This window comes from Hyla sarda, chromosome 8, assembly GCF_029499605.1.
Source record: "Hyla sarda isolate aHylSar1 chromosome 8, aHylSar1.hap1, whole genome shotgun sequence".
Taxonomy (NCBI): Eukaryota; Metazoa; Chordata; class Amphibia; order Anura; family Hylidae; genus Hyla; species Hyla sarda.
In genome coordinates this window covers 200,210,926-200,225,427 of record NC_079196.1, presented here as the reverse complement: position 1 = coordinate 200,225,427, position 14,502 = coordinate 200,210,926, and the positions used below count along the sequence as shown (strand labels likewise).

At 43.4% G+C, this 14,502-nt stretch overlaps 1 protein-coding gene across 11 annotated transcripts in view; it reads right to left on the bottom strand.

The window, feature by feature from the left end:
• Positions 1-14,502, bottom strand: part of LOC130283916 (ankyrin repeat and fibronectin type-III domain-containing protein 1-like) — a 443,479-nt gene that overhangs the window by 307,453 nt on the left and 121,524 nt on the right. For all 11 annotated transcript variants that reach the window (XM_056533657.1, XM_056533658.1, XM_056533660.1 and 8 more), the window contains one exon: positions 5,853-6,025. In XM_056533657.1, coding sequence (XP_056389632.1) covers positions 5,853-6,025 — 173 coding nt within the window. The remainder of the gene's footprint in view (positions 1-5,852; positions 6,026-14,502) is intronic.

Sequence of the window (14,502 nt, the reverse complement as noted above, 5' to 3'; positions counted from 1 at the left end):
TTTATTGTAGTGTATTAGGACAGCACGTCTCGTCATTCCCTGGTCCAATTGGTGTCAGAGGTGCAAATCCACTTCGGAAGGTATTAAAGGGGTTTTCCACCATAAGGTGATTTTAGTACGTTCCTGGCAGACAGTAATGGACATGCTTAGGAAGGATCTGCGCTTGCCTTGGGGCTAAATGGCTATGTTGTGAGATTACCGTAACACTGTGGCAAGCTTTGTGTGAACTGGTATTTCCTGTTTGAGTTTTCTTCTTTGCCTACAAATCCCATAATTCCATTTTCCTCAGCCACCCCAGCCATTGAAACATAAATGAGCTGCATCCATTCAAAAGACCTGTGGTTTTCAATCAGGGTGCCTACAGCTGTTGCATTAGTTGCAGATTGATCTCTCTCCCACCAAGCGATCCCTCCACCCATTGAAGCAGACAGGCTCCCTGTCATTAGCTGACTAGTGATGTCAGGTCTCGGCCGCATTGCAAGCTGGGAAAAATCTGAGACAACAGTCATTTTGTATGCTGGTAAAAATAAATATTGGAGTGAAAATCCCGGAATTGTGACAAAACCGTCACACACAGGTACAGACACTATATTATGAACTACACTAACTTTACAGCCCCTGTAGCATAGTCAAATAAAAAAAAATCCTGGAATACCCCTTTAACTAGTGGACCTGAGGAAGGCACAGGAGCGCCAAAACGCGTTGTCCAGATCTACTAAATGTTTTTACTCCCATACTTTGTACTGGGTTGAATTCATGAATCCACTAGCAGCAGTAAGGACCCTGTTTTCACTTGGTTGATAATAGGACATACGGCAGTGTTTCTCAACCAGGGTGCTTCCGGCTGTTGCAAAACTACAACTCCCAGCATGCCCGGACAGCCGTTGGCTGTCCGGGCATGCTGGAAGTTGTAGTTTTGCAACAGCCGGAGGCACCCTGGTTGGGAAACGCTGACATATGGACAGGAGTAGTCTTCATGTGACAGCCCCTTTGAGAAGCAATGCAGTCATTCAATGTAAAGGATAAAAGAAGACGAGAGCGGATCACAGAGTGGCGCACAGCGCCCGCACGCAGGATCTCGGTGTCTGTGACAAAGCTTCACTTGACAAAACATTTGCCTGTTTCAGCTGAGAACAGAAGCAGCTCTGGCAGCTTTCAGCACACGTCTTCTCCAGTCACAGATGTGATGTCAAGGAGTGCAGGGAACGCAGCCAGCCCCAGACTCTTACTTGTAGAACAAGGGTCAGCGCCCAGCGTTTTCGCTTCAGCAGAACTGAAGTTCATTGTCCCCCGAGGTTCCGTCCATATGTCTATTTTTTATGAATGCATTTTTGGAACATCTTCAGATCTCTCGCTTACATTACTTTGGCGACACGTTTTTCCTTTTCTAAATCAGATGGACTATAGAGCCAAGTTAGGCTGCATTCACACCACGTTTTCGCAATACAGTTCCCGTATACGTTTTCAATCTGAAAATTGATATTGATAACCGTATGCATTGACTCTCCATTGGAAACCGTATGCCAAACGATGCATCAGGTTGTGTCCATTTTGTATCCTGTTTTGTCAGTCTTTTTTCCCGTACCCAAAACCATAGCCTTCCACAGTTTTTGGTCCGGGTGAAAAACTCTATTAAACCATATACGTTTTTTTTTTAACATGGGAGTCAATGGGATCCATACAGAACTGTATGTGCGTACGGTTCCATCCGGCTTTCACCATACGTTTTTAGACTTTGCACAGTTTTTTTCTTGGAATTTCAATCAAACAAGTGAAACTTTATTCAAAATGGAGTGAAAAGTTAAAAACGTATACGTTTTTTTCTTAAAAAACGGATGCAACCGGACACCATTTTTCAAACCGTATATGGTTTATAATTGTATACGGGTTGATATTTGTACACACGTTTTGATACAGTTTAGTCCGGTTTTGAGGAATCAGTTTTTCATCAAAAACCTGATACGGGAACCGTACTGCAAAAACGTGGTGTGAATGCAGCCTAAGAGAGAAATCTCTCCAAAATGTAAAAATCAAAGCAGCTTAAAAAGCTTCAATAACTGTCAGGTGACCGCTCAAATGGCTAACAGCTTTTCCTCCTGATCCATCGTCCATACACATGCACACTCGGCTTGGCTAAGGGTGCATGTGTTTTTAATAGGGAGAAGAGAGAAAGCCACCAGGGAGAACAAAAGTCCAATTCTTCTTTTCCTTTTCGGGGAGGAAAAGTGGAGAGACTCCTATACACAGTCAGCTGGTCCCTCCTATATTGGGGGATTTGGGAGACTTTTCTTTAAAATGTACGAGGTCCTTTAAAGAGTTTGTCTGAAGTTTCAGATACACAAAATGATCCAATTGTATACATGGCAGCTTTCTTACGTCTGTCCGATTATCCCACATGAGTAGGCGGACAAAAGATGCCTGTCATCAGTGCTACACCCCCAGGGTGGATTTTGGCCTCTCATGTGGTCCTGTCCCTATATTCCTTTATTTTGGGGTGAAGTGATCTCACTGTTGTCTTCTGTCCTTTCCATGTCGGTCTCATTAGAACCACCCCCTTGTCTCTCCAGCATCCTGGATTTGGCCCCACCACACCATGATATTCCTTAGGGCAGTGTTTCCCAACCAGGGTGCCTCCAGCTGTTGCAAAACTACAATTCCCAGCAAAACACTTCAGCCCAAAACATGCTGGGAATTGTAGTTTTGCAACAGCTGGAGGCACCCTAGTTGGGAAAGACCACCTTAGGGAAACTCTAATTGTGGCGTGGAAGGCCGTCACCTTAAGGCTAAGTTTCTACTTGTTTTTTTTATTTTTTTGTTTTTTTTTTAAACACCAAGAAAAACGCCAGTTCGGCCGCATGGCGTTTTTTCGGCCAAAAAACGCTGCAGCCAGATGTTAGCTGTAAATCAATGAGAAATCGCTAAATTCTTTTTCCACTTGGCATTTTTCAGTTTGGTGTTTTTTCACTCTTTTTTGGCGTTTTTCAGCTCCTTGGTGGCTTTGCTTAATCGCAGCATGTTGAGCCACTGGTGTTTTTTTCTCCTGAAATTGTGGCATTTTTCTCCCATAGAAGTCTATGGGAGCAAAAAAACGCCAAGAAAAACGCTGGGTTTTAACTTTGGCGTTTTTTTCAGACGTTTTTTATTCTCTTTTGGACTTTAGCGATCCAAAAAAGTGATGGAGAGTCCTTTTTTAATAAAATTTCATAGGGTACCATTAAAAAAATTATAATAATTAAAAAAATACAGTAGTTATGAAAAAAATTGTATTTAACGAAATTTATCTTTTTTATAACAACATTTTTATGAATTTCTGTCTAAGTGCTCTCTGATGACACGTGTCTCGGGAACTGTCCAGTTTAGAAGCAAATCCCCATAGCAAACCTCTTCTAAACTGGGCGTTTCCCGAAACAGGTGTCATCAGAGAGCATTTAGACAGAAAAGAACAACCTTAACTTCAGAAGCTCATAAGTACTGAAAGGATTAAGATTTTTTAATAGAAGTAATTTACAAATCTGTTTAACTTTCTGAAGCCAGTTGATATATATATTAAAAAAAAGGTTTTTCCTGGATAACCCCTTTAAATAAATTTTTTTTCCATCACTACTGCCAAAGGGGCCAAAAATGCAATTTCTACACAAATGAAAAAACACCTGAAAAAACACCTGACGCAGGAAATAGCACTGGCGTTTTTTCAGGTGTTTTTTTCAAACCAAAAAATGCATGACAAAAAACCATGTAGGAACTTAGCCTAAAGGAGTAATCCAGAAAAAAACATATATCTATTTATATCTCAACTGGCTCCAGAAAGTTAAACAGATTTGTAAAATTACTTCTATTAAAAAATCTTAATCCTTTTAGTACTTATGAGATGCTGTAGTTGAGTTGTTCTTTTCTGTCTAAGTGCTCTCTGATGACACCTGTCTCGGGAACTGTCCAGAGTAGAAGCAAATCCCCATAGCAAACCTCTTCTACTCTGTGCAGTTCCTAAGACAAGCAGAGATGTCAGCAGAGAGCACTATTGCCAGACAGAAAAGAACAACTCAACTTCAGCAGCTGATAATTATTGGAAGGATTAATATTTTTAATAGAAGTAATTTACAAATCTGTTTAACTTTCTGGAGCCAGTTGATATATAAGTCTTTTCCTGGAAAACCCCTTTAAGCTGGACGGATCCTAGGCGTCCTACCTTGTCTGGGTAGAAACAGCTAGTGAACTCTATTATACCCTTTGAGCAGGGTGCTCATCTTTACTTACACAATACACAGCCCCTCCATTCAGTGCTGCTAGAGATGCCCTGGTGGCACGCTTCCTGAGAAGTGATGATCGCCCTCCTGGTAATGTACAGATGGTAATACGTGGGTCCCTACCATTGTCTTCATATGTTCTGCTCGTCAATGGTCGCCACATCCCATCTCTATGTCCTTGCCTACAATGACTATGTCTCATATTTCCCATTGGGAACTATTCATATATGTTCCAGTATCAGTGTTATTATGCCTATTCACCTCATGTACCTTTCATTTGTCTATATGCTGCTGTTGTAGTCCTATAACTGGAGAATGCCTGGTTTTAATCTGAATATATTGGACATTGTTTTGCTCCCCTGCTTTGCCTGTTCACAAAGATTGTAGTAGTGTTCTTATTTTACTCTTCAATAAAATAAAATAAAAAATAAATAAAAAATCCCAATACACTTCAGTAAAAGCTGTTCAACCCACCAAATTTGGCTGTACCAGATGACTAAAGCAGTGGTCTTCCAACTGTGGACCTCCATCTACTGTAGATATTGCAAAGTTAGAGGGCCACAGTTTGGAGACCACTGTTCTAAAATGTTTGGGATTTTTCTGACTTTTCCCCGACTTTAGATAATGTCGGAAGATTAATGATGAAAGAAAGATCAGGCATGTTGGATTTGATTACTGTGATTTACCAAAATTGCAGTGAAAATTTACCACAATTGTGCAAATCACAAGACAAATTTTAATTTTAACTGAAATTTGCACACATGTGCTAAAATAGCACCTTTTTGCTGCGATTTTAGGAAAATCATGGCAAAAACAGTAAAACTGCTGCAAGAAATGAAATGTGGGAACACAGGAAGTCCGAACCCATAACTGACATCCTGCTGTGACACATTAAAGGAGAGGTCTCATACTTAAAATTACAGGAAAACGTATCCCCTATCCACAGAATTTTTTAGATTGAGGGGGGGTCCAACCGCTGGGGCCCCCCGCGATCTCCAGTTTGGAGCCCCGGCTCTCCCCGGGAGCAGCCCGCACCGGCCGTTTGGCTATCTTTGGGCTCTCCCATAGACATATATGGAGGGGGCGTGTCGGCCCCCGACTTTGAGAGCCAGGGCTCCGAACAGGAGATCGCGGGGGGCCCCAGTGGTTGGACCGCCTGCGATGTAAACATTTTTCTATAATTTTAAATATGAGACATTTCCTTTAAGCACTGTGATTTTCTGTGGGTCAAAGTGGTGATCGCATGACCAAGTTACAGTAAAAAAAAAACACAGATACAGCTGCACTCCAATGAAATAGATGGGGCTGAAGTACTAGTGATAGTGAGTGTGCATGATATGTGCAAAAAGAACTAAACAAAACCCGGAGTGCTTCTTTAAGCATGCATCTTATCTTCAAACAGTGAGAAAACAATAATTAAAGGAACACTTTAGAACACAGGACACTGTCTTTAGCCTAGTGATGGGCCTAGGTCGCGGAGCATGACACATGGCGTCAGAACCCCAAAGAGAGAATATTGTGTCATAGTCCGCCCCCTCAGGCCCAGTAATGGGCTTAAGACAGTGTACCCGTTTTTCCTTGATTCAGGTTCAGTGCCAGAGAACATACCCGGTGGTAACTTGCAGGAAGTTAAGGTGTCTGCACTTGTTGAACATATTGAAGGAAGTCGAGTGACCGATTCCTGAAGCTGCGGGACCCGGGTCAGCACTGGAGACTGAGGGATGCTGGGAAGAGTCAGAGACTTCCCAAGAACTGGTCTCTGCAACTTTCTATCCAGGGACCTGATGTCGGAGAAAAAATAACACTTGTATCACATTTTTACATTTATTCAATTAAATTGATGTTTGTTTTTTTAGATAAATGACCCAACAATAGACAATTTTATATACATGTTTTTTTAAATAAATCTTAAGAACCTTATACTAGTACACAAAACTCTAGTTTTTATGGAACATACGGATTAATTCAGGTCTTGTGACCAATGCTGCCACAGTAAAGAGATACATGTGGGTCATAATGGACAGCCTTATCCAGGACAAAACTGATTTAAAAAAAAAAAAAAAAAACAGCACCACCCCTGTCCTCAGGTTGTGTGTGGTGTTGCAGCTCAAATACATTGAAATGAATGGAGCCAGGTTGTAATACCACACACAACCTGAGGACAGGGTGGCGATGTTAATTGTCCGACAGACGGATAACATGATAAATCCCAAGCTTTCAAGAGACCATTTGACCCAGTATGCTGGATTTTTCGTGTCGATATACATTGGCTGCTTGGGCAACTGAGAAGCTGAATGCTAAGGTGTTCAGCTTATCAAAAGCCAAGGCCCTCAAAAAGAAGACGGTCTTCTCTGTTCTTACATATACATTATTTGACTATGCTAGAGGGGCTGTAAAGTTACTGTAGTCCATAATATAGTGTCTGTACCTGTGTGTGACGGTTTTCTCACAATTCTTATGTGATTTTCACCCCAATATTTATTTTTATCAGTATACAAAATGACTGCTGTCTCAGATTTTTCCCAGGTTGCAGTGCGGCCGAGACCTGACATCACTAGTCAGCTGATGACAGGGAGCCTGTCTGCTTCAATGGGTGGAGGGATCGCTTGGTGGGAGAGAGATCAATCTGCAACTAATGCAACAGCTGTATGCACCCTGATTGAAAACTACAGGTCTTTTGAATGGATGCAGCTCATTTATTTTTCAATGGGTGGTGTGGCTGAGGGAGGGAGGGAGGGAGGAAAATGGAATTGTGGGATTTGTAGTAAAAAAAAAAGAAAAATCAAACAGGAAATACCAGTTCACAGATAGCTAGCCAAGGTGTTATGGTAATCTCCTGACATAGCCATTTAGCCCCAAGACAAGGGCAGATCCTTCCTAAGCATGTCCATTACTGTCTGCCAGGTACATACTAAAATCACCTTATGGTGGATAAACCCTTTAAGGCTACGTTCACAAAATGGAATATCTACCCAGAAAATTCACAGACAGTGGACCGCCCGGGAATGTCTCATCACCATAGACGGCAATGCCTTTCTGAGCTAATTGAATTGAATTGAGATGTCAATTCTTTCCACGGAGGCTAGAACTGGAATATTCCTGCTATATGATGCCGCCAGTGTACAGTGCAGCAGAATCCTATTGAAAACAATGAGATTCTGCGGCAACAGAATTTCCCATTGGAATTTTTCTGTCGGATTCCACTTGGAAATTTTGCTGTGTGAACTTGGCCTTAGACATTGTTTCCCAACCAGTGTGCCTCCAGCTGTTGCTAAACTACAACTCCCAACATGTCTGAACAGCCTTTGGGAGTTGTAGTTTGGGAAACGTTGCTTTAAAAGTTTAAAGTATAGAAAAGTGGTCTTCAAACTGCAGCCCTTCAGATGTTGCCAAACTACAACTTGCAGCATGCCCGCACAACCTTCAACATGGGTTACCAACTAGAAGGTTGCCTGGGCATGCTGGGAGTTGTAGTTTTGCAACAGCTGGAGGTCCGCAATTTGGAGATCACTGCTGGAGAAGATAAAGAGAAGGAAGGAACTGCAAGCCCCCAATATATTTAATAGCCAGGGGCCCAGAATCATGCAAAAGCATGAGAGTTAAATATACAGCACAGGTTCCCTAAGCTATACATTATACCACATGCTACACTAACATTCCGCTCCATAATGAAGCAAAGTCAAACAACAATACATTACAGTCTGTGATCGGAGGTTTACAAATAGGGGGATTTTAGTATATAAGATCTAGATGAAATCTTCCAAAAATTACATTTCCCCTTCAGGGCATAGAGAACAAAAACATAATCAAGACAACATAGGGCGAGAGTGCCCAAAAATTACATCCAAGCCCGTTCATGCATATACTTGTAATACTTCACTCGAGCTTCGCCCTTCATACAGATACAAGTACATATTAGAAGACACCGAAAATTGGCTGGGAAGCTGGAAGTTCCAAATTAGTTGGCTCTCTATGGACGGCAGCAAGACATAACCCTCCAAATGGCTGGGATAATGCAGTAATTAAATTGAAGCTTCCAGCAGTTCTGTAAGATGCCAATATTTTATTCTGTCTGGGATTATCTGCTTCTTACTCTTTATTTATAGAGCGCCAGCACATTCAGCATTTATTTACAGGGGGAATGTAATGATTTACAAGCCACCCTGACACCAAAAAAGCTGACAAATCGTTCTCCCCGTGTAATGCTGCATCTACAAATTAAAGCAGTGCTCCCAGCAAAGAGTAATTCACAATGTTATCCCAGTGAAGGTTCTGCGGAGGCGGGGCCTGACACAGGGACTGTCTCATTGGTGCTCTTTGAATCTTTCATGTATTGCCCCCTTGGGTCCTGTACTAGGCATAGTGTGTCTGTTTTGCTTGTTGTGTTCATTTAACCAAGTGTTTCTTAACCAGAGTGCCTCCAGCTGTTGCAAAACTACAACTCCCAGCATGCCCGGACAGCCTTTGGCTGTCCGGGCATGCTGGGAGTTGTAGTTTTGCAACATCTGGAGGCACCCTGCTTGGGAAACACTGATGTAACCTAACACTTATTTGGCCAACAGTTATTACTTCCGAACCCCAAAACACAGCCATGCAATGTCCATGAGAGTTTAACCAGGATGCCTCCAGCTGTTGCACAACTATAACTCCCACCATGTCTACAATGTCTTCTGTACCTAAAATAGATTGTACATGGATATGCTACAGCGAGATATAAATTGCATAGTCAACAAAGAAGCAACAACCACGAGAGGACGAGATGGGAAAACCCTTAGAGTTAAACATAACATGCAAATGTATGACAACTTAGGAACGAGGAAAGAATGAGACGGCACTCACCATCCAACGCCGTTTTATTCAGTCATCTAAAAAGTGCAGGTGGGTGCGGCGGCGGAGGCAGGGGCAAACCGGAACAGGCTGTTTCACGCTAAACTGCACTTCTTCAAGCCAGTATACCGGCTGTAGCACCCACCCCTATAGGCCATAGCAGTAGATCATGACCCTGGACCGGAGGAGCGGTGGTCGGAGCACTGAAGTGGGGCAGTACACAGGCATACAGCCTCCAGCCATACACTGTATATGGCTGAAGGCTGTATGTCTGTGGGGGGCAGCTGCCTACCAAATGTGTGGGGGGGGGGGACTATACTGCCAACCCAATGGGGGGGGGGGAATATACTGCCAACCTAATGTGGGGGAACTATACTGCCAACCTAATGTGGGGGAACTACAACCTAATGTGGGGGGGGGGGACTATACAGCCAACCTAATATAGGGGAACTACAACCTAATGTGGGGGGGACTATACTGCCAACCTAATGTGGGGGAAACTATACTGCCAACCTAATGTGCAAGGAACTATACTGCCAACCTAATGTGGGGGAACTATACTGCCAACCTAATGTGGGGGAACTATACTGACAACCTAATGTGGGGGAACTATACTGCCAACCTAATGTGGGGGAACTATACTGCCAACCTAATGTGGGGGAACTATACTGCCAACCTAATGTGGGGGAACTATACTGCCAACCTAATGTGGGGGAACTATGCTGACAACCTAATGTGGGGAGAACTATACTGCCAACCTAATGTGGGGAGAACTATACTGCCAACCTAATGTGGGGGAACTATACTGCCAACCTAATGTGGGGGAACTATGCTGACAACCTAATGTGGGGGAAACTATACTGCCAACCTAATGTGGGGGAACTATGCTGACAACCTAATGTGGGGGAAACTATACTGCCAACCTAATGTGGGGGAACTATACTGCCAACCTAATGTGGGGGTAACTATACTGCCAACCTAATGTGGGTGGAACTATACTGCCAACCTAATGTGGGGGGAACTATACTGCCAACCTAATGTGGTGAGAACTATACTGCCAACCTAATGTGGGTAGTACCTAGAGGGGTAGTCTTATATGGCGAGTATATTCTAAACTCTATATTTTAACTGTAAAAGTTGGGGGTCGTCTTATACGGCGGAAAATACGGTAGGTTATGATATTGTCGGACTTCTGGAAAAAATCATAACTACATGCAGGAAAATTTACACGCTTAAAATTGTTATCTTCTGACCCCTACGGGTTTTTCCGCGTACGGAGTGATCTGAAGTTTTTAGCAGTATCATATTTGTATTGATCAGACTTTTTGATTGCATTTTATTTATTTTTTCATGATATAAAAAGTGACCAAAAACACGCTATTTTGGACTTGGGAATTATTTGGCGTGTACGCCATTTACCATGTGGTTTAATTAATTATATATTTTTATAATTCGGACATTTCCGCAGGCGGCGATACCACATATGTTTATTTTTATTTACACAGGTTTTTTCTTTTTTAAATGGGAAAAGGGGGATGATTCAACATTATTATTATTATTAGGGGAGGGGTTAAATGACCTTTATTAACTTTTTTTTTTCACGCAATGTTATAGCCCCCATAGGTCGACTATAACACTGCACACACTGATCTTTTACATTGATCAATGTTATCCCCTAGGATAACATTGATCAATGATTCTGCCGCTTGACTGCTCATGCCTGGAGCTCAGGATCTGAGTAGTCATTCGGCGATTGGACACACAGGAGGAAGTAGGGACCCTCCTTGTGTCCTGTAGTTGCTTGGGATGCTGCGATTTCGGCGCGGCAGTCCCGAACAGCCCACTGAGCTAGCCGGGGGGTGGTTTACTTTCACTTTAGACGCGGCGATCAACTTGAACACCGCGTCTAAAGGGTTAATAGCGCGAGGCACCGCGATCAGTGCCGTGCGCTATTAGCCACGGGTCCCGGCCGCTGTTGTCCCACGTTATAGAAAGGGAACAGACTCAGGGCGTACTAACAGAAGACTGAGATTCAAAGGGTGAGTGCCACAAAGGTAAAGCGTTAAATAGTGCCCATGCCATCGCTTAGGGAGACACCAACACCCAATGAGGTCAGGCCCTGCAGCCGTTGAGCTGGGCACATCCAGCCCTGGAACACCTTGGTACAAGCGGTAAGTGCCAAGAAAAAGTGCAAACGAGATACACTAAAAAAAAGTGCACAAAGGAATCGTTTATGTCTTCACTAATACAGTGTGCAAGTCTTCCAGCAAGAAGAAATACTGCAGAGACATGTTTATACAGATCATAGTATATTGTATCTACATCAACTCTGGAGACCCAGCTGACTGTCATGCTAGTGCTGGGCAGTATACCGGTTCATACCGAATACCAACATTTTTGTGCTGCACAATATTAATTTTTCCCATACCGTAATACTGGTTGGGCCCCTCCCCCTCGGGAATGAATTATCAACCCAGCGCTGCGCTGTCCCCACATCGGGGAACTAATCATATGTGATCCGCGAACGCTGTTCTGCCCCTATCCCCCCAATTCATTTTCAGCCCAGTGCTGCGCTGTCCCCATCAGGGAACTAATCACATGTCGCCCACAAGCGCTGCCCTCCTCGCCCTCCTGTTTATTGTGGCCGCCGGCGCTGAGACTCTATACTGTACGCTGTATCCCTATGCCCGGGCTGCAAAAGATAAACAAAATAAACTTTAACGCACCCTCCTACGTTCTCCCCGTTGGGCCGGACCTGCTTCCTGGGGACGGGAACGTCAGAGAGCCGTCAGCCTATCACCGGCCGCAGCGATGTTCCCCCTCAGCCGGTGATAGGTTGAGCCCACTGTTACGTAAGGAGCCGTCCGGCTTCTTACATGACAGTGGGCTCAGCCAATCACCGGCCGAGACAGAACATCGCTGCGGCCGGTGATAGGCTGACGGCTCTCCGACATTCCAGTCCCCAAGAAGAGCATGAGGCCGACGTAGGAGGGTGCGTTAAAGTTTATTTTGTTTATCTTTTGCAGCCCGGGCATAGGGATACAGCGTACAGTATAGAGTGTCAGCGCCGGCGGCCACAATAAACAGGAGGACGAGTAGGGCAGCGCTTGCGGGTGATATGTGAGTATTTACCCCGATGGGGACAGCGCAGCACTGGGCTGATAATTAGTTTGTGGGGGGGGGGTGCGAAGCAGAACAGCGCTCGCGGGTCACATGATTTGGGGGGGGGGGGGAAACACAGTTATATACCGTGGAACCGCTGTAAGTTACAAAAATACTGTGATACACATATTTGGTCGTACCGGCCAGCTCTGTGTCATGCCTCCATATGTGCAGAGGTTAGGCATTCCTTTTTCAGAAGCTTTAGCTTCCCCGACAAGCGATATTACAGAGTAGGCTTTATAGTAATCGCTGCCTGTGGTAGGGAAGCTCCACTGGGGCAGGGATTAGAGGAATGAGAACAATAATGCCGAATAAAATTAGAAATATGCAAATGAGTAATAACAATCCTGCTCTTCTAAGGAATGTATCTCCTGCCTAGTAACCAGGCTGACTTCCTTAGGGTCAGACCAAAGGATTGGTATGGCCATAAACCATTACTTACATCTAATCTGATGGCCTCCAGAGACCAGTGTTTCCAAACCAGGGTGCCTCCAGCTGTTGCAAAACTACAACCCAGCATGCGCGGACAGCCAAATATAACCTCTACAGCTGGGGCAGTCATTTTATAGAATAAACCATTATACTTGATCACACAAATGATCACATATGTCAGTGGTCTCCAATCTCATTTACAGTTACAGTGTATCAGAGATCTTAACTTTATTTCTAATTTTTTGCAATATTTAAAAGGGGTATTCCTGTATCAGAAAAGTGTACTTAAAGGGGTACTCTGGTGAAAAACTTTTTTTTTTAATCAACTGGTGCCAGAAAGTTAAACAGATTTGTAAATTACTTCTATTAAAAAATCTTAATCCTTCCTGTACTTATTAGTTTCTGAATACTACAGAGGAAATTCTTTTCTTTTTGAAACACAGAGCTCTCTGCTGACATCATGACCACAGTGCTCTCTGCTGACATCTCTGTCCATTTTAGGAACTGTCCAGGGTAAAAGGAAATCCCCATAGCAAACATATGCTGTTCTGGACAGTTCTTAAAATGGACAGAGATGTCAGCAGAGAGCACTGTGCTCGTGATGTAAATAGACAGTTCTGTGTTTCAAAAAGAAAAGAATTTCCACTGCAGTATTCAGCAGCTAATAAGTACAGGAAGGATTAAGATTTTTTAATAGAAGTCATTTACAAATCTGTTTAACTTTCTGGCACCAGTTGACTTAAAAAAAAAAAAAAAAGTTTTTCACCGGAGTACCCCTTTAAATGAGACTATCATCCCAAGATATAGAAGCTGAGGGAAAGTAATGCATTCTGGGAATTGCAATGCTGAAAAACTGCTTAACCAGGAAGGACAAAGACCCCAAAAACAAACAGATTTTTGGTGGATTCGAAACTGGAGCTGAGAGGTAAGCAATGCATCTACAGCATTAGATTTTAATTTTTTTAAAGCCTTGTTCTGAACAATGCCACGGGCAGAGGAGTAGACGGGGAATGGAGACAACCTCACTGATGTGTGTGATTGTCTGTAAAATGAGATGTTCTGCAACAGATGTGAGCAGGAGTACTGTGGGAGAAAACTGGGGCAGACAGGTAAGCAATGCAAAATGCTTCTGAGACATTACATTTCTATTTTCTTATATTATCATGGCTTGTGCTGAACAAATGTCACAAGCAGAGGAGCAGACAGGAAATGAATACAACCTCACTCGTGTGTGATAGTCTGTGAAATGAGATATCCTGCTACAGATCTGGGCAGGAGTACTGTGGGAGAAAAGTAGACAAGGTGTTAGGATTGTGATGAAGAGCTGAGTAGAAGCAATGCATTCTGGGAATTGTAGTACTGAGCAACTGCATAACCAGGATGTACAAGACAAAAGACACCCACCAAAACAAATGAAGTTTGCTAGTTCTGGGGCAGACAGGTAAGCAATGCTATATGCTTCTGCAGCATTAGAGAATGTTCACACTGTGTAATGTGAATGGAATCTCCGCTCGCAGAATTCCACGAGCAGAGATTCCATCTGGGGTCCGCTGCCGAAATACTTTGGCGTTAGGAACGTGCGGCACTGCACCATCACCATTGATTGTTATGCAGTTGTCATGGATTTCCGCGCAAGGAATGAACATGTTCTTTCTTTGCGCGGATCAATTTCAATGTCAGAATTGTCCACCACTGAAATTCCGCAGTGTGAACGGGTCCGCGGAAGACCCATTCACACTACTGTTAGGAGTTCACACTGCGGAATACCGTGCTAATTGAACATACCTCTAGATAATTTTATTTTTTGTAACCTGATGTCGGAGTACCCCTTTAATTT